The sequence below is a fragment of the Cydia pomonella genome, chromosome 10 (assembly GCF_033807575.1).
Source record: "Cydia pomonella isolate Wapato2018A chromosome 10, ilCydPomo1, whole genome shotgun sequence".
In the NCBI taxonomy this organism is placed as follows: Eukaryota; Metazoa; Arthropoda; class Insecta; order Lepidoptera; family Tortricidae; genus Cydia; species Cydia pomonella.
Window position 1 is genome coordinate 7,548,125 of NC_084712.1, and position 27,507 is coordinate 7,575,631.

At 36.1% G+C, this 27,507-nt stretch overlaps 1 protein-coding gene across 4 annotated transcripts in view; it reads left to right on the forward strand.

Moving 5' to 3' along the window:
- Positions 1 to 27,507, forward strand: part of LOC133521965 (uncharacterized) — a 121,477-nt gene that overhangs the window by 71,546 nt on the left and 22,424 nt on the right. For 3 of the 4 annotated variants that reach the window (XR_009799971.1, XR_009799972.1, XM_061857121.1), the window contains exons 4-5: positions 10,708 to 10,846; positions 24,628 to 24,715. Coding sequence is in view for 2 of the 4 variants with exons in the window: in XM_061857121.1 (XP_061713105.1) it covers positions 10,708 to 10,846; positions 24,628 to 24,715 (227 nt within the window). In the remaining 2 variants the exon portion in view is untranslated. Of the gene's footprint in view, positions 1 to 10,707; positions 10,847 to 10,962; positions 10,983 to 24,627; positions 24,716 to 27,507 lie in introns of those variants that run through there. The other variant, XM_061857122.1, reaches the window with a different exon arrangement.

A 27,507-nucleotide genomic window follows, 5' to 3' on the forward strand; every position in this document is an offset into this window, starting at 1 on the left:
TTCAGAACGTAATAAGCATTTAATAAAACAATAAAACGATTAGTCGGTTTACAGTTTTACACCCCGAATTGACGAAGGTTAGGAGGTGTATGCCCCGGTACAGCGGTCAGACAGTTGTATTAAAAGGAAAGTGGACAACCGTTTCTCAATATAATTACGTGATCAAACGAACTTACCTTATGTTAAATTCGATCACAATCAATACAATTATACGAAGCTTCTTGTTATGTCCTTGTGATTCTTTTTAGGGTTCCGTACCAAAAAGGTACAAAAGGAACCCTTATTTTTTTATGATAGACGAGGCAAACGAGCTCACGGATCACCTGATGGTAAGCGATTACCGCCGCCCATGGACACCTGCAACACCAACATGATTCGCGCGGCATGATGGGCGCTACTACTTGGAATTCTCTTTTGGGCGAGGAGACGAGTATTAACGTAGTCCCCATATTTTACTCTGGATATTAATATTATAGAAAATATTTGTACACAAGATGCTATGCCCCTTCCTTTTTATATTGATTCTTAATAATTGTAGACAAAGTACCTACCTACTTGCTGGTAATCCGTATTGAGCTGCCACGTCTTTTTTCTCCATGCCACTTTTTATTTTTTACCGCATTTATAACGTCAAATTTTTCATCTACTTAAGAGGAATTCCTAGTTGCGATTTTTCCATACAAACGCTCTCGACTGATTCCTCCCTGGATTTTTAACCTAGAGCAGTAATTTTTTCAAATAAGATCAATATCATCAATATCTGTGCCGCTATGTTTTGCTTTTTTGGATTATTTTATTTGGAAGAAAGATACAGCGCCTCGAAAATCGCAAAAACGGCTAAATTGAATTGGCTGTAAGAAAAGGCACAGTATACAAATATGACAAAAAATATCCAAAAAATGAAAACATAGCGGCATAGATTATTTCTTCCTCTTGCAATTTCCAAAATTTCATAATGATTAGTTGCGTTTTGGAGGAGGAAACAGTCGAGAGCGAAACCTCGATTTTTGAGTTTTTTGCGAATGAATTTCGGTCCGAGCTGCAGTTGTCCTTATCGCACGAATTGGAGGCGGAGACAGTTTCTAAATATACGTACACAGAAGGAATAGTGATGGGTATAACATCCTTATTAGGGATTGCAGAACCGGTACTGTTTTAAAGAACCGGGATTTCCCGGTACTTTCGGAACTGGTCTAATTATTTCATTATTTTAAATAAAACGACAGCATTTTGCGATTTGACCACCTTTCGGATTATAATTTAATAATCACATTTTCTTTTATTACGTAGTAGGCAATTTTTTTTAGAAATATAGTATTTTACATTGCTCACACTTGTGCGTCACAAGTAAAAGATAACTACTTTGATGTTTGCCACTAGATAGCAAATTTAATGAAATTACATTGACGAGGGGATTTATATATAAGTATCGCAGTCGTATTGTATAATCCGCCGTATTACATTACGGCTAGCCGATATCAAAATAAGGGCCATTTTGTAATGCGGCGGTACAACGATTAAGGTATGTTGGGTAAATACCGGATGCGGGTGAAGAACGTAGGACATTCATTTCCCCCTAATTTGGCTTTATTTTTTAATGTTGTCAACATTGTGTAAAACGCCATTTCATTGCGCCTCGACTGTCAGTGTCCCCGCGTCGCTCAGGGAGTCGGGCTTGTGCTATTTGCAATCACAGAGAGCAAGGTAAATTTCGCGAATTCTTCCTTCTATCCGATCTTCGCTCTGTAATTTATTTTGCGTATTGTGATGAAACTGTGTTTCTTTTTGTAATTGTGTTAACAGACCTAGCACTGCTGTAGACCGATATCCGATCTTGACCCTTCCAGGTAAAGATCGGACCAGAAACAATCAGATCTTTACCTATTTAAAAAACAGCAGTGATTATCAAACTTTAAATTTTCTTCAATTTACCTACTGACCTTAATTATCACATTTATTGTTTTCTTGATCACACTTTCGTACCATTATCTTTATCCAGTACCACTACCAGCGCGACGGTTACTGACAATGTAATTTTTTTAATTTCCGCAACCCATAGGTTGCCTTTTAGCGATAAGACCGCATGTTGTTTACCTGTGCTTATGTGTATGTTTTCTTTTGTATTGTTTTCTTTTATTGAGGTGTGCAATAAAGAGTATTTATATTGTATAGGGATGATGATACATGTTGAAATTTATAACAAAATCGAGTAAAATAGATAGCAAATGAGCAATTTTTCGCAATAAAGTACCTACACATACGGATGCATATGTAGATGTGCACGCATACATACATTGCTAGTTTCGGATACAAAATAGAGATAGGGCTTCGAAATTAGTTTCCTTAAAATGCTTCAAGAGAGCTCTCTTTTCCTATATATTTAATTATTTACTTTACTCTTTACATACGATCCTTACATTTTATCAAAAAAAAAAGATTGTATATCAACTATATATTGCAAAATTAAACCAACAAAATCGCAATTTTAATTATTTTCCATACTTCAGGATGGGCTCTCAGTGACCTTGACCTTTTTAAAGAACTACTTAGTCTTTTTGATTTCTAAGTTTGATTCTTATTTTTTTGGCGACCTTCATTAAAAATGACTGGGCACGATTATTTTTTATTTTGATTTTTGTCCCTCCTACTTAAGTACTTAATATCTTCCAGTACATTCCATTCAATAAACAATACATTTACACTTTCCCTAAACCTGTACAGGTTCACGAAATCTTAAATTGTCAAAACTTCGCAACGTATCTATTATTTTAGTGGTTCTTTTTTATTACTTCGGGTAAACCTTACAATAAGAGGTTTCTTAGCACATTGTTTACTTATCAAATTGCCTTATGACATAGGTATCAAAGTTTGAGAGCCACAATTTTACCAATTTTTGTATCAGGGTTAAGATCGGATACAAAAGGGTAGACACTGGACCTATATCTTTGTGATACCTTATTCTCTTTCCATTAGAAGCAACTTTTTTTCACCATCCAATGTTCTCCCTTGATGGCAAAACACTCGTTACCCTAAAAAAAAGTATGTCTCATCTTTACACAGGTACAAAACTAAAACCGTTCTATATTGAAGATTACCAAAATTCAGGCCGAATCTACGGTTATAATTTAACGATTCGCTACGTACTTCAAGAATCTGTCACGTGTTGAGATCTCGAAAAAACATTTTTTCACGAGTTCTCTCAATTGGTCCCAAAATTGTCCGGCATTATCCCAACATACTTTAGCCAGATTGTCATTGCGATACGTTCTTCAATAAGGCGGCCCTAGTTTAGCCCCATCGTACTACAAGTTAAATAGATTGTAGTTTAACCATAGGTATATTTATACCTACTTACAAAATTTCACAACACACCATGATCACTCCCAACTTACTGATACGGATAGGTACAGTCAAGTGTAAAAATATGGGTGTACACATCTTACTCAAAAATATGTCCCAAAGCATCTTATTCCAGTGTAATAAGAGCGTAGTACCATATTTATGAGACGATTCTTTCGATACATATTTTTGCAGGGTGTGTAATGTTTTTAATAATAACAATTTGCGAAATTTCATTTTGCATAATTTGAATTGCATAATTTTGAAATGCAGAAATTATGATTTGGTATAAAAACAAATACAATAAAAACGAATTGCATAATTTCGAAAGTAATTATAGTTTAGTAGCATAGTAATGTATTTGCATAACAGGCAACCAGTATAATGTTCACTTTGTATACTATTTTATACTCAGAACGTTTTTTATTCATGAAAAGCAACAGCATAATATTGTAGGTGTGGTTTCACAATCAAACCACGGCAAATCGTTCATAAACTTTATTTGATTGAGTTTGCTGAAAGTTTAACAACACTGAATTACTAATTAATAAAAAAACTTAAACATTATATTTGCATGGAACATAATCGATTTTTCTAAGCGTCAAACTTACCTACGTCCGTACTTTACGTCTGTTGACATATGTCATTTTACCGCAAAGCAGCGGCCAGTGTGAGTTGGAACCTGTGTGGTTCCTAAGGGATTCAGATAAACTTCATATAAACGCCTAGTGAAAATGAACAAGCAAAAATACAATTTCCGAGACATATGGTTCTGCCCATATGGTCACAGTTCTACCTAACACTCCTCCTCGCTTCGCTCGTCGTCGTACCTAACGGCGACCAGCTTTAAAGTTGAATAGGTAGATTGTTGTATAATTTAATAGTTTGATTGACACCAAGTATATTTATCATAGAACACTATGTCACCATTCGTTAAAATTTAGTACTATATTTTAATTATTATACGAAATGTATGTTATAACAAGTAAAATTATTCCTAAGGATTGTTATGAAGAATGTTTTTATAATGATAGAGCATTCTGTCATTAAATTAGTATGACTAATAACTTTATATGTTTTGTTTTTATACATAATGTTTATTATGAGTTTCAATAGTAGTTAAATGAAATTATCTTAAAAGTTTGTATTAAAATTGAACGGCACCCATTTTTGCACTTGACTGTACAACGACAACCGAAGCTGAGACATCATTATTTTTTGCAGTTTTTACCTATATGGTAATTAATATCAATCAATCAATCAATCATTTATTATTTCGTCATCATAGGTGTAAAATACATTTAGTACAGGTGATAGAGTGTTTGGTATTAGGGTGTAATAGATACAGTATAATATAAAAATGAAAAACAATATTACGTGGTAACAACAAAAACAACTTGCGTCGGGCAGCGCAGAATAAATTACGTCTGGCTCGCGGGCGATGTCGACGGAACGGCGCGCAATGAGCGAGCGCACGACTCTCGCGTCTGTGTGCGCGCACTCACACTTAGATAGCTCCGGCTCCCGCCCACCGCAGCGCGACAGAAACATAGCTTCAAAAATTCGAGATTTGAAAAGTTGCTCAGCTAGGAATTGCTCTTAAAGTTCTGTTATTTCATTTTCAATAGGCGTTTTCCGTATACGATTGTTAATTTCTTACTTGGCTTGGCCCCCAGGAGCAACTCACTCCGTCGAAAAAGTGCAAACGTCCCTCGCATCCAAAAGCCATCACAACATGTAATATTAGGAGGATAATATTAGACAAAGCTACCTAGTCCCACAGTAAACTCAATAAGGTGTGTGTTGTGGGAAATATGAAATATAATACATATAATAGGTAGGTTTATATCTGTGGCACTAGTGAAAACGGGTAAAAGTCTTGTATCCTTTTTCATCAGAGCCTCAGATATAAATACTGATATAGGGACATAGAAAAAATCCGTAACTCAGGAACAAATATGTTTGTGATGCACACACCAATACATACTTATAAATGCCCTTACCAACGAGAGGTTGCAATTTACTGGAAATCACGTCGAAATTGGTTTAATCCAACAAGCTCTCAATATCGTGTCTTGATGCTCGTGACATAATGCGTCACAACCTACGTTCCCAAAACTTTGTCTTTATGAAATCATTGATAAACTGGACCTCGAGATCCGTAGCATTCATACTAGGTAATTGGAGATCTCGCTTACACTGGATACTTGAGGCTTTCTCTTGTAAATAACGGCCAAGCACATCACATCCCTGGCCCCCTTTGACGTGACTTACTAACTTAATTGGACAACCTCTGAACTGAACTGAACGCAAGTGCGCATAGGACTTAGTTTTTCCAGTATAATTTGATCCCCGAAAACACGTCGTTTTTACGGACTTAGATATCTCGCTTATGCTGGTTCTATGAGGCGACATTAGGGTGAAATAACAGCTCAGGACAACGTCGCTGATAAATAGATGTTGCTAAGATAAAACGACTGTGGTAAAATATCACGTCACGCCACCTACCTACCTAATAACTTATCTAATGTACGAAATGTAGGTATGCGGACGGTTTCTGCTTTAGAAAATATCACTTTATCTGTAAGATCCCTATTACCTACCTAACCTATTTCTAGATAAGAAATCTGCATATGCTGACATCTACAAACAATTAAATAGTTCCATGCTCATACAAACGTGTCCCAGACCTTTCCGTAGGTGTGTGGTATGTAAGTCAGTACCTATAATGTTTCTTTTTAATAAAGGTATTGTTTTTATTCACAACAACGGTTTACATTAATTGTTGTAAAAAAATTGGAATGGACTCGGGTAACTTCGGTTCTCAGGTATTTACAGCTGCCGTAGATATAAACTACGAAGTAATATATATGTCTATGACAGCTACTATTTACGTGCGCTATTCAAATGTAGCTATTATTTTAATAATAGAAAAATCTTTATCTGCCTTTCTCTAGATAAATTATTGATCCAAAAAATAGGTGGGTAGATCAGGTATATATATGTTTTTTAACTAGATAATCTACAGGATGTAACAACAATGTCGTGTTCTGAATAGGCAAAAGCAGAAGAAATTTTTTTAAAGCGAAAACAATTTTTTTTTCTATGAGGCAGTGCGTCTAAGTCGGCCAATCCTCAACAAAGGCCAAAAAAATTTTCGGGTCAACAATTTTTTTCTACTAAGTACTTTTTCCTCATCAGAACACGATTGATATCGAATATGCCCTTAAACGGATCCCCACTATTTTTGTTACATTTTGTATGAATTTAATGCAATATACATACTTAGATAGTATCATTTTCTCATTGATACCGAACACCGACCGGTACCGAACCTAATACTAATTATACATATACAGCGGTGGCAGCATGGTTCCATTTTTATCACTTGTCAGTATGCTCGTCACTTTCGCACTTACATACTTGTTAGAATGTGAGAGGCATGGTGAAAAATGATAAAGAGCCGACTATTGTAAGTGCGAAAGTGACGAGCATAGTGACAAGTGATAAAAATGGAACCATGGTGTCACATGGTGTAGTTTAAATTTAAACCTATTTGGGTAACTACGTATTTACCAACTGTTACATTTCCCGTCACTCTTTACCTATATATATATACCGTGTTCTTATTGAATTCCGTTAACTCCAGGTTATGGATGAGTACGTTTAAGGAAACTAAATGGCATAGTTATATACATATTTTTTAATAATAATAATTAAATAAGCGTTGTTGTAACATGGGTATCACATTTAATTAAACCAAACTATTGAAAACTGTGACATATCAATGTCATTTCGAACATCAATCGTCCGAGATAGTATTTATGTTTAGTAGAAAATGTAGACACTCGTACTAAACACTAATCAATATGTAAACATGCCCTAAGGCAAGTGCAAACGCTCCTAAGGGCCTTATAGGATAAAAATAAATTATTCATTATCTCCGAAATGGAGTCTTTGAGAAAGTAATTTAATTTAAGCTCAGGAATGCACCCTTGAAATTAATTAATCAAAACAAACACGGTGTATATATCTTTTGGATACCAGTAGATACCAGTATATTTTCATTTAGATAAGTAATACCCAGTATAAAACCGTAAACAAAGTATGAATATAAAAATCTAATTTCCCCAGCTGTTGACACTTCCATCGATAAAAGCGTTATTATAAAGTAAGGCATCAAATATTCAAAACATAAACGCCGTCATCATACAGACAGATAGCATCGCGATATTCATAATGCCTAGATAACACTTCGAGTTTAGATGTTTATACAAATACATGACATGAACCTACAATACATTAATAGACAGTTACAATGTTTTGAATGTATGTTCGTGCGAGAAATCGTGCGAGAAACACTGCGTGTCGACGACAAGTTTGTATGGTAGTAATAAAACAGCAACTGTTTCTAGGTTATTTTCAAAGTACCTATTAACTGAACATATTTTTCTCACGTTTGGTCAAAAGTCAACACCTCACATTGTCAAAATCCACCTTGCTAATAATAGCGAGGAGTAGACGCCATGTACCCACATATAGTCGTTAGATTTGTAGCTGGCCCCGAGCGGCTAATCCTTTGTCTATGTTAACTAAAAGCGTGCGTGCCACTACCTGCAAAAAAAGGTCCGGTCAATTTGACCCGTTATTGAATTACAACTTCTATCGTAATTGAAATAAGATTCAAAATGAACAAATGGAAAAATAATTTGCGATTTCTCGTGTGGGCCCTATACGGTTATACCTATGGAAAAAAGTTTTGAATGATTTTGGAAGTATGCACGAGTGCACGACCGATTATGGTGGACACGAGTGTATTATCGGCCCTTTTCGAAGAATGATTAAGACACGTTTAAGATCTTTAAAAGATCGATAGTTATCGATCTTTTAGTTAAACGACATGTCAAATTTGACGTTTATTTCGATTCCGCTGTGATCCCATTAAGATCTATCTACTATATTTCTCACGTCAAAGTGACATTGCTTGCACGAATTGAGCTGCTTCTATCAATTATACGATATACAAACGATATCTAAATGAGAACTTATCTAAACCAGAACTTATCGTTATCGTATCTCATTCTTCAAATCGGGCCGTATGATTAATGTATAGCTATCAGAAAGCGATTGAAGGTAGGCACTCCCTTGGAAATAAATATTGGCTCGCAATTAACATGGTATACACTTATACAGAGCAGTACTACTATTACACGTGCTTTGGTTTCATTTTACCCGTTTACCAAAATTCCTAGATTTCAAATGCCTGAATCTCAGAATGCCTTCTTTTTTTCTTAAATTCCTACATTCCCAAAATGCCTAAACTTCAAATTGACGTGGTTTCATAAATACCTAAATGTCAACTTACCTAAATGAATGAGTGCTATTTTATCCAATATAATCCGTCTTTAGCTCCGGCATCGACAGGTTGTTAAAAAATATTATAAATACGACAAAGGTTATAAAAATGCACATAAGACATAATTAAACTTAGTATATGCTAGTATTTATTTACAATAACAAAATACATAATATATATATATATATATATATATATATATATGTATACAGATGATTACTATAACTAGCTTACTTATACCTACAATACGCCCTTGAGGCATTGTACCAAGGATGCTGGCGGCATTGCCTCGTTGTATCGCAATACTGATACGTTGTGCGAGGAAGCCGCCAGCTCTTCGGTCACCAGTTACGTCAACCAGTAAAGGTATATAAAAAGAAGTCCATCGGAAATTCGGTATTAGATGAAACATACTTTTTGACAAATGTCAAAAACCTAAATAGGTAAATACCTAAATAGGTATTTTGAAACTTGGACGATATGAATAATAATAATAATAATTCAGCCTATATACGTCCCCTGCTGGGCACAGGCCTCCTCTCATGTGCGAGATGGCTCGGGCTATAGTCCCCACGCTAGCCCAATGCGGATATGAATAAGTCATTATAACATTTGACCATTTTAAGGAAACAATTTGATATTTAGGCACTTTGGGATTAAGTTGTTAATTGTTATGAAGGAGATATAACTAAAATGGCATTATGATATTTAGGTACAATGAAACCAAAGCTATTATACCTAGGCTATGACAGTTCGATAGATGCTATGCCTAACGCCTAACAGGCATTAAATCCCGGGTCTGTAGGTATATTATAACCTGTATAGATTATAGTACGTAGAGAATTCTAAGTTTTTAGGGTTTCGTCGTCACCTAGAAACTCTTATAGTTTCGCCATGTCCATGTGTCCGTCCGTCCGCGGCTTTGCTCCGTAATCGTTAGTGCTAGAAAGCTGCAATTTGCCATGGATACATGTACATAATAATTAATAAATCATGCATGGCGACAGAACGGTAAAATAAAATTTTCAAAAAACAGTTTTTCGGGTACCTCCTATACAAAATGATATTTTTTGAATTTTTCATGGGTTTTTTAAAACGAATAAGGGTCTCCAAAACAATTTTTTATGAAGTTTATATGTTAGGAAATAATAGCTCCGAAAAAAAAGTGCCCCGCCCCTTTAACTTTTCAACAACGGGTCCATAAAAAATGAAAAAATCGTATAATAAAAACTTACTAAATACTTTCAATGAAAACTATGCCGAACACGATTGGTCTAGCCGTTTTTGAGTGATTGCAAATATCATCTCTTCTTAGTAACAAGACGTACCTACAAGACATACATTATACTTACTAATTAATAACCCTCGTTTGGCTGTACGGAACACAACACTGAGCATGGCCCGACTTGTTCTTGGCCGATTTTTATTTTACTCTCTTAAACGAAGAAAATTTAACTAAGGTTGCTAAGTCAGTGCACAGTAAGCCTGGTTCGACGCCCTTTACTTATGTGGCCTTCAATGACCGACCGTGACCGCAGATTTATGAGCTCCTGTTTGTTTAGCTATGCGACGTGAGTGTGTATTGTGGGGTGAAACAGCTTGATAAACGGACTTTATGTGACAAATCCATATACTCGAGGTTGAGCAAAACTGACCGAAGAACAGTTAACAATATTTATTTTTGTTGTTGAAATTATTTTAACTATTGATTTATACAACTATGTACATCCTTTAGTATTACTGCCCATATATAATGCTAACTAAGGTGTAATTTCGTGAGGAATGATTTTTTTATATCCCACTCCTAGATAAGCGCTAGCCTTGCCCAAGCAGAGCTATATTTATTACAGCAATTTGTCTTACATATTCAGTTGTGTCTGAAAGCATGGCCAGCGCACAGCTATAGAGATTGTTGATATCTTCATACAAATTCTATGCAGGAGAGGTCAACTATCTCTGCAGCAAACGTTGATTGGCTATCTAAGCTATCTTACGATCTTCTTTTGTTCCAGTTGCTCAACGGCAATGCTATGCGCGTCCATCATGACAGACCACTGGGAGCACGTGGTGTGGGAGCGAGCCGCGCTAGCGGCGCTAGCCAACGCGTCCAGCACTACGCTGCAGTGGCTACTGGACGAGAAAGTCGCTAAAGTAAGAACTTATACTAGACTAGACATCACATAACGAGCCGTGGCTTATTAGAAATTTAGAACGAGCCGCGCTCGCCGCGCTAACCAACGCGTCCAGCACTCCAGTACAGTGGCTACTGGACGAGAAAGTCGCTAAAATGAATTCCAACCTATGCTAAATATGACTTTACAGGGGGCCTAGCCAAGATGACAAGAGAAAACGCTAGTCAAAACTTAAATAATGTATAGAAATAGTCATAGAAAACGCTAAACAAAACTTAAATAATGTCACGTAATTTATCATCTCTCATCCCCATTTTTTTTTCTATTGTTGATGTACGATTGTCACCTTGGTCAGACCCTCAGGTATCTTCATAGCATGGGAGTACATTCACGTTGCATTACCACGCAAAACAGCCGTTACAACACTTATCGGATTCTCACGCCATAAATTCAATATTCAAACTGATTTTCCATGACTATTACAGTTTTACGAGTATGTGGGGTGGCATATGTATAAAATAGCCATTCAATACTGCAATGTTCTGGAGAATGGACGATAAAATCGCTGAAGCACAAATCATACACTCGTGTTTTAGCATTTCTTATTCTACTAATCGTACTTTAAAAAAACTAAAATCGGACGGCACATGTTGTCTATCGCTCGCTTCAGCGAGTATGAGCGAGAGGTTCGTCTTAGTGATTTATGGCCTCATCGGCACTTTATGTTTGGCCATACATTTAATACGTAAGACGATTTAGGGTTGGAGAAGGGTACAACATGTCTTATTTTATCATAACGATGTGAAAATTTCTATGAAATTAGGACGTTTAAAACGATACTTCCACACTCTTATGCTATTAAACACGGTGCAGAGTTAGCGTAGACGGGCTTCAGTACCTTTGTAGGAACAAATAAACAATCCAAAAAAAGTATCTTTGTCAAAAATAAACTTTAAAACATACCAAACTTGTACTCATTTTTTCCTTTAGATTCTTACGTAATATAGGGGGGAGGGGGGCGACCTATTCTTATTTTTTCTTATATAGTGAGAGTTGGTCAAAAACCGGCAAAAATCGTCGTACGTAATAAATGAATGGCGCCTAATAGGATGGAATGTAAAACTTTCAATGGCATTCGAAAATAGACGTGCATGCATAAAGTAGGCATTAGGCTATTGACATATATCTAAGGACGGGCTTTACGGGCACTAAGAATGGTGCTAGTTCAGTGGTGTCACCCACGAATTCGAGCCAATCGTGCAGTCTAACGCAACTAGTTGCCAGTAATCCCGCGCGTGATGCGAACTCATCAACCAGACAACCAATCGCGTTGTGGTTCGAATCCGTTTGCGGGACACTGCTGTACTGGCCTTATTCTTATTGCCCGTAAGGCCCGTCCTTAGAAATATGCCAATGCATTAGACAGTAAACCCCGCTTAAATATCTAATGGCTATTACAGTTGCAGCCATTCCTTGTCATCTAAATTATGCATGCAACCGTTGCTCTTTAAAGGGTGGTTTAACCATGCCGCACGATATTGTAATCGTAACAAAGAGAATCCGAAATACAATCGATTAAGAGTATCTATGGATAGGTTAGTAAAGGCGCTGGTGACTTAGCGGTTATAGCGTGCGACTTTCAATCCGGAGGTCGCAAGTTCAAACTGATGCAACGGAAAAAATACGAAATATCATTTGATATGTACCAGTCACCTTTCGGTGAAGGAAAACATCGTGAGATTCGTGAGGAAACCTGACTCATCCCAATAAGGCTTAGTTTATCCTCTGGGTTGGAAGGTCAGATGGCAGTCGCTTTCGTAAAAACTAGTGCCTACGCCTATATTCTTGGTATTAGTTACCAACGACCCCAGCCTCCCATGAGCCGTGGCAGAAATGCCGGGATAACGCGATGAAGAAGAATTTCATTTTTGGTACAAGCTTTTATCGCTGACTGTACTTTTTTCCACATGCAACTAATACTCATCGAGACAATTCTAAAAACCCCAAACACAATTAGGTTGCGTTTTTTTATCACAGAGTTCCTATGGCTACCTCCTGTCTCCATCATCAGCTTCATCGGTCATAAGTAATTCCACTTCAAATAATGTATCTGTATATATAATTATATTCCGTATAGTTCTCCGGTCTAACGAGGCTTCTTCACTCCCACGCATAGGTCTCTACGCCACTCGGGTCTCAATGCAGCACGTTCTTCCCAGTCGCCGGTACCGATGCCAAAGCCCGCTTGCAGGAGTCCCTAAATCTCAACATTAAGGGTATATTAGTATATACTATATACCGGGTGTGGCCTGTCACCCGAGCAATAAATTTAACTGTAGGCTGTACTCCTCACACTTACCAACATTTCTTCAGCGATTTTTGAAAATTATGAATTCTTTTGACTTCCTACTTTTCATACAAATTAAATATTACCTTCAATCTACGCTTTCATTCACAATTCATAATCATTTATTTGCACATAAAAATGGTTTACATTAGTGTAATTGGCGTTGATTGTCGTCATAAGTAATACAAAATATAGGGAAGTGCTCTATTGATGTGAAACGCAACGTCTCTATAACTGACCGGTCTCTTATACAAACATACTTCATTCCCTACTCACGTTGAAAGTTTGAGAACTTTCCCGTCTACTCTCTGTCTATACTTTATTCGTGTATCCCTTTGTATCGTAGCCTAGAAACTTGAAGATAGAGTTTCTCGGCTGATTTTATTATTCTTTTTCATCTAGTAAGTTATTTTGCTACTAGCATTTTTTGAACGTTGGAATCGGACATTTTATCCTAGTTTTGGTTTTAAAAATCCCGGACAAGTGTATTTTTTGTTTAATTTCTTGTTTCATTGAATATGCGGAAGGTCCGTAGAAGCTCAATATACGTTATGCTTTTAACGACGTTTCCTTACTGTCGATGACCTACTTGTCGACAGTAGGAACCTTTTTACAATCAAATTGACTTAATTTCGCCTTTCCAATTTTCATAGCTGTAGAACGAGTATTTTTCCAATTAAAGTACTTCTTATCGGCATTATTGTATTCACTGACACCGCGAGCTACACGCTAGGCATGTAGCCGATGACGTTATTTTCCGCTTTGTAGCGAAAAGAGCCTACGAACCCGACGCCTAACGGGTCACAGACTATCAGGGCAGATCGAACGTATACTGACATCAGAATGTTATCTGAATTTAGTTATCGTGCGTCTCGTCCGCACCAATACATGTACGGACAAGTATGAGCGCAAATCACGATAACTGAATGACATCATTTAGGTGGCATGCAGATGTCAGTGTTGGTACGTTCGAATCGGCCTGTGTGTTAAAGACCGAAGTTTTCACAGGTTTTATTTATTTTCTTAGCTCTGCGCATTTGTAAAAGGAGCACGTATGAATCAGACTGAGATACCTATTTAATTTTAAATCACGATAGTTAATTTTAAAAGGCATTTGTTGAGTTGTTTTACTTTAAAGTTTATTCAAAGTAGTGGCTCAGGACCGCTTCGTCCACAATCCTAATTAGTCACCTTTTCAAATCGCTTACAATGCCATGTAAACGAACGTCAGTATACAATTCCTAAACCTAAATCGTCACCTTCCTAACTCGTCCACATTACTATTTTGACTGCAGTCCCAGATAAAAAAATAGGAATATAGACGATTCCTATTTTGACCACAGTGCCAGCTCCTCAACATTATTGTATCATCCATTATCCCTCTATATAAGAAATATCAGCATTTTCATTTACTTTTACATTACTTTTCTCCAACTGACAAGTTTTATTGGCCTGTCATTTTGACCTCCACCAATACCAGCACTGTGGACTATATAGGTTGGTGGACGAGTTGGCACTGTAGACCATATAAGAATGTGGACAAGATAGGAAAGTAACGATATAGGAATGTTGACAAATCAGAACAGTGGATAATATGACATGACAATCATGACAAGTTAAGAAGGTGAAGAAATAAGATTGTGGACGAAGAGGTCCTGAGCTACAGTACTTAGTGCAACCACGAAGCATTCTGTTGAATACCAAACAGCAAGATAAAAAAAAATTTAATGTTTTAATCACTTCCATTTTGTTTAACTGATATAAGTACTTAAACTATGGAAATTAGAGTAATTTTATCGTAATGGGAATATTCTGTGTATAATGGAGTTTATTTTGAGTCACCTTGGAAATGTTTTGCACGCGAGCTATTGTGGTTTTTGCGTAGGATGGCAATGTTTTTGCTGGTTGTATAGAACGACCTTCAAATTGTTGTATAATGTCCTTCAATCCTGCCACTGTTACGTAAATGACATTGAGACTAAAACGATGTAGGTACATATGGCTTTCACCGATATTAATTAACTAATACTCGTAGCTCTTCTTACGACAACATTCTGAGGATACCGGACTAATCCGAACAACCCTTTAGGTTAGATGGCAATGGCAGACTCCATTTGATTTATCAAAGCGTCTGTTATTGCCACCTGACCTTCCCACCTAAAGGGGATACTAGACCTTGTTCGGACTTGTAGCAGGACTGAAGGACATTACTGAGTGTCTGCGCATGTTTGGGTTTAGGTTGCTCCGTAAACACTAACCCCCTTATTCATAAACATGTACTAAAGTTACGATGCCGCTAATAATCGTTTGTCCCTTTCCATCATACCAATACGTCGGAAAGGGACAAACGATTATTAGCGGCATCGTAACTTTAGTACACGTTTTTGAATAAGGGGGTAAGTTTTTTTTACGAGATGATGGTAGGTAGAAGAGGAGATAATTTCACGTATGCTCAATGCTCGTGGTAATTGCAACGTTGGGCAAATATCACAACATCACGTGGAAATTTTCACCCATGGCAATAGAAGTTTCTCCACTCGAATGCGTAACAGCATGTGGTTGTGAAAATTAAAGATCGGTTTTGCTATTTATTAAAAAAAAGCTATAAGTACCAAATTTTTTGATCAAAGGAAAATTGCTTTATACATATAGAGAAAATGGCCTTTTAAAAACAATTCCGCTAAGATACTCGTACACTACAATCTAAACGTCCAGAGTTTGCTGCTTGAAATTACGGCTAACGATATATACATTGCTGTAATTTCTACAGCTTACGAAACGCGTCGCTACAAAACCAAATCATGTGTGACCTCCGATTGCTTAGAGTTGGACCAGAGTTTGAAGATCACACTTACTGGTTAGCTTAAATCTCCTGAATTGATTATTGGAGTGATTAGAATAACGCATCAGCTCTTAGTGTTTGCCTACTTGCCCGGGACAATGGAATACTCGTGTATACATTCCTGGGAAATGTGGAATGAAATCCGCTTGTGCGCTATTTTGCTTTCTTTGTAAAACTCAGGGTTTTTGGTAAGCCCCATTTGCAAGGGACGGGGCGTAAGCAATTCACTTTAAAGTTATGTTCCTTTCCTTTCTTATTTACTTGAGAGTTTTATTAAGGTAAACACGGAACGTATAGCATATCTTATGCTTATAACCAATAAAGAGAAACAATACATTAGATATCAAACGATGACAATTCTCTTATTTCATTTGTTACAAAAAACTGTAACAATAACTTGTGTAGAGTAACGGCCCGATTCGAAGAATGTTTAAGACACGTTTAAGATCTTTAAAAGATCGATACCTAAACGACATGTCAAACTTGACGTTTATTTCGATTTCACTGTGATCCCAATAAGTATGGAGTGTGAAATTAAGAGGAGTGGCATCTCTTATGGTAGAACTGTTGCAAAAGTGTCCAGCTGTCAGCTATAAATAATAGTTCCAAATCTCTCCAGAGTAGCGCTAGAGTAGCTAAGAACCTAGGCGTTATTGACGGAGTGAATTGCGCTGTCTATGACTTGATTTTTTTGTTCAAGTACTCTAGGTATTGTAGCGCCACCTATTTAATGTTTTTTGATGACACTTTTGGTATATGGAAATTTCGTTCCTTATCTCCATCTTCCGTACCAATAAGATCTATCTACTATCTATCTAACGTCATCTCTAACGTCAAAGTGACATTGGTTGCCCGAATCGAGCTGCTTCTAACAATTATACGACATACAAACGATACCTAAATGACAACTTATCTAAAGTAGAACTTATCGTTATCGTATTTCATTCGTCGAATCGGGCCGCAGAAGAAAATACAATTACATATTCACTTGTAAACGCTATAAAACAAAGACATCAACACAAGACAGTTTACCCAGTAATACATTAGCTAGATACAACTTTAGTATTTAGTGTTATTTAGTAACCCGTTTGATGTAAACTATTCCAAACAATAAATTTAACATCGAACTCCGAAGTATTCCGGTACTTTAAACAACAGACTAATTTTAATTGAAACCGGTTTCCTTGACCTTTAACCCTTTACCAGGCCAAGGGATATATTTCACCCACATCTTATATCGGTTACCGTAGTCAGGTTTTAACTCCAAACCACCTACAAAATATTTTGTCAATCCCTGAAAATATTATTTTATGATCTTCATTCACAACACGCTTCTAAATTGCGTAATATATCTTTGGCAGCCGTTTAAATTCACTTGAACGCTAATTTCAGTAAACTACGGAGAAATTCGAACACTTTTCATAATTTCTATGAAACAGAAGTACATAGGTCGAACAATTTTTTGATATTTTGTAGATTTTGAGTGTTGAAAGCTAATGTAATCGGAAACATTGCTAAATATTCATGCATTATTGTGTATGACCAGAATTAGGATGTGGGTTGACATTATCCCATGGCCTTATTAGAGTTTAACTGTGTGGGAGCTATATTTCCCATGGCCCGGTAAATTGTCTTGTCATGTCATAAAAACTCACGTAAGTAAGTGATTTTTTTTCAGTGATTGATATAATGTTTCGTAGGAGATTTGGAGTTAAACCTTGACTATTATAACCGATATAAGATGTGGGTGGAATATATCCCTTGGCCTGATCAAGAATATAATAAGACAAAATCTAGTATGACAGTTCATTACTTAGACAGGCGATGGGATAACCTTAACCCACATTTTTATTTCTGGTTTAAAGGAAGATCTCCGACGTTCATAAATACATTTTTTACAAGGCGTTCAATACGGTTGCAACAGCATATAAAGTACGTATTAAGACACGCTGGTTCTTCGGGGCCTGGTAAAGGGTTAATATTCGTGCACTAATTTAGATAGGCCTACGTGTACCCGAGGATCGAACTGTCTAACTTTGCGAATACTTCGTGAAATTAGACTTGCCTGTCGGAATATTAATGTAGCAGGCAGAGAGCAGGCTTTAAGTTTGGAATTGGGGTTAATAAAATGGGTTGGTTGTCATGTTCTTATTTGTTGGCGAATAGAATAGGAATGTTATGTATTTTATTTCTATTAGCTTGCTGCTATGACGACAGCATGCACACTTTGTGGATTTAAAATGTTTACTTATGATGATTCATGAGACACTGTCCTCTGCTATACTCTGTATCTTTACGTATTTAAATAAAAGTAAACAAACAATTTGTACATTTTCGAGTAGTTATACTTATTAGTAAACCAACCAAATACAAAACCGCCTGGTTCTGTCACTGAACGACCTGACTTTAACCTACATTATTTGATCATGTAATGTTTTTAACTTTTTATCTACCCTCAACTGGTTTAAGGAAACATTTGAGGGTAGATTTTGTTTGCTTTTATTTAAATTTCTAAAGATACAGAGTAATATAAACCCAGACATAAAGACGAAAGTGGAGGACCCGAGCAGAAAAAGCAGGTTCTTCAAAAAAGGAGTGTACAGGTTTTTAAAGGGTCGGCAACTCGCATGTAATACCTCTGGTGTTGCAGGCGTCCATAGGCTACGGTGACTGCTTACCATCAGGCGGGCCGTATGTTTGTTTACCACCGTCGTGGTATAAAAATAAAAAGAATCGCCTTTTCATACAAACATATTCCTCATTTTCCTCGACACTATTGAATTGTTCATTATTATAAAACTTATAAAAGTTAGGTAGGAGCATTAAAAAATCGGTTTTCCGCTCGTATTCTTTACAATAATAAAAAAATCTAAAAAAGTCAAACGTAGGAGCTTAGATATGGTTAATATACATCAAATTAAATAATCATATTTTCCATGATGTCAATATCCAGAGAGGAAAATGGGGACTACGATTGTATGGAGAGGCGGCCATCCCCTTTCCTGTTATACCCGGATAATAACACGTTTCGTTTATTTCTAAGGGAATACCATTTTAATTGTATTTTTTGTTCATAAAACAGTACTATACTACTACTATAATGAAACAGTACTATAATGAAAACTTTTAGTGTTTATTACGGCTATGAAAAAAAATTGGAGATGCAATTAAAATATTTCTTTTATTTCACACGTTTTCAGTAGGTACTGTCAGTATCATTAGTAGCGGATGAAACAACGCGCCAAAAGTATCTGATATCCCGCATAACTTTTCCAAATATAGATAAATCTCTAAAATTCACCTTCAAAAGTATATCTTTTACAGTCAGAACCGTCAACTGTTGTTAAGCTGTTACAGAATGGTAGATACTTTTGAAACCTTGTTTGATCCGCTACTTTTGATGTTGACTGCAGTCTCACTACAGATATTATGCAGTAGGTATACCTAAACCATCTGGACTTACCTACATGTCGAAACCTTTGTATTTAGTATCCCCAGCGATAGACACATGTATCAGGCGGATTCCAAGCTGAACCCCGCTTATCCTATATCCCGCATATCCTATATTGAAACTTTCGGAGTGACACGTCGTTGATTGATTGATTGACAAAAATCAAAGGCTTGAAGTAAAAACCCCGTTTCTATTTACTCGCTAGAAATTGATATTTGATTGCACGTATAAAATATTCAGAATGTCCGACCGGGGTTAATGTGTGCTTAACCTTTTCATGTGCCCATATAGATGTGAAGACGTGGCAGAGCTTTGGGAAAACTTTATTAGAGACATTATTTTGTAACCATGATTACCATGAAAGGGTTTCTATATATTATACTTGGGTGAACAAATGTAAGGAACAAAGCACCAGTCAATCAACCTCAAATTTAATTAATATTCAATTGGATTACCTACCAGGCATTGTATTCTTAAATCCATATTATTTGATTACTTACAGATAACGCAGACAAGCACGAAAAAATCTGTACCTATAGTTACAATATCAAAAGCCGATTAAAGCTTGCAAGAATATAGGATTTTAGATAGTCGCTGTCCTCGCAAGCATGTAGATTAACGATGTATCGAGATTGGAAATTGTTCCGCGATCAATAAATACCTCATTTCCATTCCAATGCACGTCGCATTGATCATGTTGAATTTTAATTGGATTTAGTATCGCTAAATGCAAGCAATCGAAATAAATTGCTCGGCTTTCATTTTAACAGCATTGAATTTCTGATACCTAAATATAAAATGATATCGGACTCAGAACAGCCAAGAAATTTCAGGAATTATGTTCATAAAAATGCTACGAAATACCCTCTTTGCAAAGTTCTCGTTGCTGGATCTTACCGTCCTAATGGCCGATCACGAAGAGTAATGGTTGAAACAGCGGAGTCTGCGCGCTTGATGGAAAAGTTTGCACAAAAATTATATACCCAGTACCCATACCCAATTATACTTTGGTTCAGTCGACGTCATAGGATTTTTATAACTTTCTACATTTGCGCTTTAAATTACTCTTATGATTATAAATGTTTGGAATCGACTGTCAAGTACTTTATGAAGGTGTGAGGGGTAGGAACGATATACCTAAACTATAATTGACTGAAGCGTTAGCGAAGGCGAAGGTCTACGTTTTGACTCGGGCAATTTGCTTTCGTATGTCTAAATGTTTTCCTCGCAATTCTCAACTGAATCTCATGAAATTTTGTAAGCAGGTTCAGTAGCTACATATAATTTTTCGGTCGGTTCATCTTTTGGAAAATGTTCAAAATGGTGGAAATTGGCATAATTTTATTTATTTTATTTCATTTGTAGTTTTAATTGTAAGATGTTTATGGACTCTGTCTGAAATAAAAGATTTTTTTTAAATATTATTTATAAAGGACTTAAAGGCAATATGGTTTATGGCACTTAAGACCATTGTAATTACGCTGTTAAAATGGCTCAACGAAGTAAGTATTTTTTGTTTTAACATGTTTCAAGCTTATCGATCTTATAGCGAGGTCTACAGCTCACGGAGTCACAAGTAGTGTAAAAATATTAGAGTAGGTATATACACGCTCTAAAAAGCAGCGCCAAGTAATTTCAATATATGCGTTTTAAGCGCAGATGTGGTCAAAGAAATGTAGAATGTCTCGATTAAAGAAACACCCAGCAATCGTCGCGTGCAAAGGGCTGCAGTTCCGCACAGCGATTACCCGAAGGCCCCACCTATTATTACGTATGCCTTAAACAATAGGTCGAAACTTAGTAGTGACTCCACGGCGGTTGCTTCTTTACGTAATTGAATGTACATGTCAGGCCTTGACCTGAATGAGCCATCAGCCTGAAATTCCGCAGCTGCTGATTTCACATTAGGCTATCGGAAAAATGTTACAAATGAGTGTCTTTCAGAATGTGTGTAGGTGCTGAAGACATTTTATCGGGTTGAAAGACCCAATAATCAGTGTTGGCCGAAAGTTAATAAGAATTGACCATATTGAAAATTAACCATTACAAATTGAACCGTAAACCGTAACAGACGGTTACAGTTTACGGCCCAATTTGTAATGGTTAATGTTCAATATTTTCAATTCTAATTAACGTTCGGCCAACACTGGTAAAAAAATAACCCCTCCAAATAATAATAGGCCCTAATAATGATTTGTTTAATTTGTCAATCCTGTCCTGCAAAGGAAACAAAAATAATTTTAACTTCTAGAACTGCTACCGAGCAAGCATGTTAGAAATAAATATCTCGTTTGCCCTGTCAGTCAGTCATATTGCATTATTACTCGTAAGCATATTTACAATATTTTGGTTACAGTAACTTTTGTATTTAATTTGTTCGTTCGTTCGTAAAAATATAAGTAGATACACTAGATACCTATGTGTCCTTGACCCCAAAGAAACTAAGAAAAAAAATGAATATTTTTAATGAAATAACCTGCATATTATTTAGTTCCGAATGTTGATGAAAGTTCGTTAGAAACTATATTTGTCATTTATCGTGTTCGTAACATATAAATAATGTATCAGCCAACTTCTACGGAAGTTACTTGGCTAACGAAAACTATAATTTTCGTGTAAAGTTTCCTTCGTAACGCGTAACCCATGTCGCTTATAGTTACGAGACTTGTCTTGCCTAAATAAAGTCAGAACTTTATTCAAAAGGGATTTTACCCGTTTAGCTATGCCTCAATAAATTACTAACTGGCATAACTAAAATCAAACCTATTCAGCACCAACTTCACACGCGGTTCTAATTTACCTATATGAAAATATGATATAGCAAAGTTTATGTAAGTTAAATAGATGACAATAAAATGAACCTGAACCAATGTAGAAATTGAAATAAATGGGAAAATCAACAAAGTATACAATCCTTTCTTCCAGGTGAATATGTTTTTTCCTAAAACACTAACAAAATGCCAGGGAGTTAGCAAGGTCGTATGAAATACAAATATCAGTCAGTACAATCTAAGCTATAACAGCCTTTAAATTAATGTTTTAAGGTTTCTAGGAACCGCACAGGAAATTTTGCCGGATAAAGTCAGCCGAACACGTGCGAACCGTGTTTCTCCACAGGTTTCTATTAATCCAATCACTAACCTAACGCTGGCGAGCTTCCGTCTCGAGCACCTAAACCAGTAATGTCTGTGATATAATCTTAAAAATTATTTCACTTCACGAATCTCTTTATCCCTCTCGCGAGTCAGTCACGTGGTGGTGCCTATATTTATCACTATTATTACATGTCATAGTCTACCACTAATCTTAGACGATTGGTATAGTAAGTAGATTGTTAACCAAGGGATGATGAAATGATACCTTTCACCCGAGTTAAATACTCTACTTTTCATTTCGAATACGAGGAAAGCAAAATACATGTATTATTTTAAAAACATGACTAAGTATAATTTTTTAAAGCATTTTTGAGGGTCCTTTCAATTACTTATCGTAAAAAAAATTAAAAGACCGTACCTTGGAAAGCAAAATGCTCCAGTGCAGAAACATCACTTTCTACACACTTTTTAGAACAACAATGACCTGACGTGATGATGACTTTCAGAGCATAATAAATGAAAAAGACATTGCGCGGTCATTGTATATATAGTCTGTTAAGTTTTGGGACTACATATATTATTACAGTTTTACTTGTTTAATAAGTGGTTATCTATAATATACTAAATTTTATTTGACACTGGCGCTTCCGTACAAATAAAGTATGACAACACGAGCGTTAACTTCAGTTCCGTTTTCATGGTCCCTTGTATTAACAAATCAGCTTTAGAAACAATATACCTATACTACTAAACTATGTATATATGTATATAATGAATATTTATAATTTACAAGGGACAATGAAAGTCAGAAAACGAATGAATATTAACATATTCACGCATGTGCGAATATTCAAATAAAGAATAAAGGTTGACTCATGTTAGACCGGCCCGGAGCTGGGCCATGGCGTCCGACACTTCGTTTTCTATAGCGATCATCACGTGATTACCGATCACGATTAGCAGTCATAGAAAATGAAGTGTCGGACACCCCGCTCCAGCCGTATTCGAATCCAGCCTCGGCCATTGTAGAGCATGGTCACTATTTCTTCAGTGCGAGTAGGTATATGACATTTATTTCACTTGACGTCTACACCATATAAGTAAAATGCTAAAATGCAATGTCATCAAAGATAATATACAGCTAGGTACTGTAAACCTAATCATAGTTACTGAATAAAATTATTATTATTATTATTTTTATATTTACGTATTTGGTTCGGCATGAGTTATACTGGTTTTCCTGGATCAAACATTCACCTGTGTTCTTCCAGCTAGAAGAATTCTGGCCAGTCAAGTGATTTATACCACTTACGTTGATCCGAAGCCTTACAGCGCTCTGTCCTGTGTCGATTGGCCTTAAGTTCATATTTTATCCAGTAATTAATGTTAGCTCTTAGTAATCCAATGGATATAGTGTTATCTCCTTTGAATGGCAATAGGCATAACAGTTATTTCTCACATTATAACAGTCTTACATACACATTGACATTTTTTATCATACGTATTACCAAATTATTAAAGTCATACTGTATGAATTTTTGAATTTAATTTGATTGATTACCATTAATATTTATTGACTTTATTGACATATGTAACATTATATATGTACTTAATTTAATTTGTTTAATAATATGTATAATTTGTATTGTATTTGTATTTATTTGTATTTATAATTTTATAATAATATAATAACATTAGTTATAAGCACATTGGTGTATTATACTGTAATCTTATTTGTGAATAAAATTGATTAAGTAACATTATGTAAATAAATAACGATCTAATCAAAGCTGTGTGTGTCACTAGTAAGCTGTGTAAATAAATGACGAAGAAGCGGTGTAAATAAATAACTAACTACACAGTCGTCAAAAGTCTCTGAGGATGATTTTAAACAACAATCACGACACAATTTTTGTCTTTCTCAGCATTGTAGCAAGAAAACTATACTATCGCTATACGTTCATAAAATAGCATATCAGAATAAGGGTCGGGTGCTCCAAACCGTTTGTCACCATTAAAATGGCCTGCACCATTTAACCTAAAAGAGGCATTTGTTTTGTTTCAGATCGAGCACACAGGACACAGGAAGGGTGGGGGGACATTCCTGGTTCCTATGAACGGCGGCATATGGACGATGTGCGTGTCTCTGGAAGGTATATATTAACTTAGAATAGATTTTTAGGTTTTTTGAAGGAATCGTCCGAACTATAATCATTTATCGATGCATATTTCGATTTCATTCTAATATCAGTGGAACCCGCTAGAACTCAGATAGGTGCGAGGTAGACGAAAATTGATATTACCTAATGCTAATGACCTATCTTAGACCAAATAAAAGAACCCCTTCATTTGATTAATCTTTTAAATAGGGTAACCCTATCAAACGCCTACCCAGATCCTATGGTTACTCTATCATTGTGTTAGCCTATTGATATGGAACAACTCATATTGCGGTTTCCGTGTCGAATAAGGTAGATAGCTTTAATATTTACCACTCGCCGTACTTTTAAGTGTTACCCTTTTCCTGTCCCTTTTTCGCGCAATGTATTGGAGACAGAGTTTAAAATAACTTGATCGCATTCTATAAACACTCGATAGGGTTTCCCTATTATGGATTTTTTATATGGTGAGCGCTTACCCAAAATTAATTTTATTGATTTGGTTACCCTTTCGCTCGAGTAAGTTACGGCATGGTTTTCGAACAGATAGGGTTTGTAAAAACCATTCTATCAAATATTCTAAGCTCAAACAACCCTACCCAACATCCAATACACCTTTTACTGAGCCGCGCGGTTCCATCTCCTGCTAAAAATATACAGGGTGATTCATGAAACGTGAGCTGGACTAAGTCTACACAATCAGTAAATGTTAATGAATCGTTCACCATCATATTTAAGTAAAACAATCACGCTTTTTATCTGTTATTTAACGTTTTGTTAAGGGCAAATTTGATTATCTACAATCATGGATACCCTACAACACATAATTAACAAACATAAAACCTCTTTATCCGTTATGACAGCACTTTGATTATGAAGAAAATAAAATGTCACACTTGAGTGAGATACGATTTTATAAAAGTAACCACACTCCGATGTCATTCAATTTGTCACTTATTATGGATAAAACAAAGAGGGTGACCATAAATATCGTAAATAAAATAAAACTCTTTTTTTTTAACAGTAAAAATTAAATTAACGTTAATCTCACAAATACTGGTACGAAACAGTTGCTGAAAATTTACTGAATATGTAGGCTTGATCCTGCTCACGTCTCCTGAATCATCCTGTATAAAGCGCAATTCGTGATATGCTTACCAATGGCCATATTACAAAAATGTAACGTCGAGAATGTCATGAAAGTCATAAAACATCTTTAAGATATTAACCCATTTTCACTGACTGGCTACTATGGCTGGACTATTATGATGATTACGTCATTTCTCGTCTTTGTTTTACGATGAATTGCAAAGACTAGTATGTAGGTACACAACCATTGACATATATCTAAGGACAGGCCTTACGAGCACTAAGAATGGTGCTAGTTCAGTGGTGTCACTCACGAATTGGAGCCAATCGAGCAGTCTAACGCAACTAGCTGCGACCAATAACGCGCGTGACGCGAACTCATCGACCAATCGCGTTGTGGCGTTAGACTGCACGATTGGCTTGAATTCGTGCGCGTGACACCGCTGTACTGGCCCCGTTCTTATTGCATGTAAGGCTCGTCCGTAGATATATATATATATATTTCAATGTACACAACCAATTTCGGCACAGACATATTGTAGCAAGCTAGGTTCTCCATACAAACGTAGTTACGCTCTCATTTCAAACGAGTAGCTAGATTGCTCTGAAACGTTGTACTTACAATAAGATGAGGTATATCTAGGGCTATAATTAGTTTATGCAGCCTCAGATACCATAGTTAAAAAAATACAGCCAATTTAAGATTTTTATACAAAACTTGTTTTGGCTCTATTTCGCTTGTTTTAAAAGGTAAAGCAATATAAACTAATTTCGGTCCTAGATATACCTAATATCATTGTATGTGCAAAGTTTCATTATATTCCAACTCGTAGTTTTAAAATAAGAATGAAACTCCGTTTCTATGGGAAGGTGAAATTCTGCTGAACTTGCCGGGGGATTTCCATCTAAATCCCTTTTTATTATTAGGGTTCCATAGCCAAATGGCAAAAAAAGGAACCCTTATAGATTCGTCATATCCGTCGGTCTGTCCGAGAAACTATAAGAGCTATACTGTTCAAACTTGGTAAGTAGATGTATTCTATGAACCGCATTAAGATGTTTACACAAGAATAGAAAAAAAACAATAAATTTTGGTGGTTCCCCATACTTAGAACTGAAACTCAATAAATCATTTTTCATCAAACCCATACCTGTGGGGTATCTAGGGATAGGTCTTCAAAAATGATTTTTTTCGGTTTCTAATATCATTTTTTTCTAAACTGAATAGTTTGCGCGAGAGACACTTCCAAAGTGAAAAAATGTGTGTCCCCCCCCCCCCCCCCTGTAACTTCTAAAATAACAGAATGAAAAATCAAAAAAAAAAAATTATATTCATTACCATGCAAACTTCCACCGAAAATTGGTTTGAACCAGATCTAGTTAGTAGTTTTTTTAATACGTCATAAATGGTACGGAACCCTTCATGAGCGAGTCGGACTCGCACTTGGCCGCGTTTTAAAAGTAGCATTTTATTTAGCTCAGCATCCACCTGAATCCGTCTCTCAACATTATGAATTTAATCAAATTTTCAATTTGGTGCCTGGGAATCTTGAGATGATTCGATATTCATACTGACGTTATTACAATCCCTTATCGGACTCGTCCTCATGAGTAACGAAAAAAACGCTTCGAGTTTATTCGCTGAGCGCGACATCTAACTCTGGAAGAGTTCGACTAAGCTAAAGGTTAACATTCGA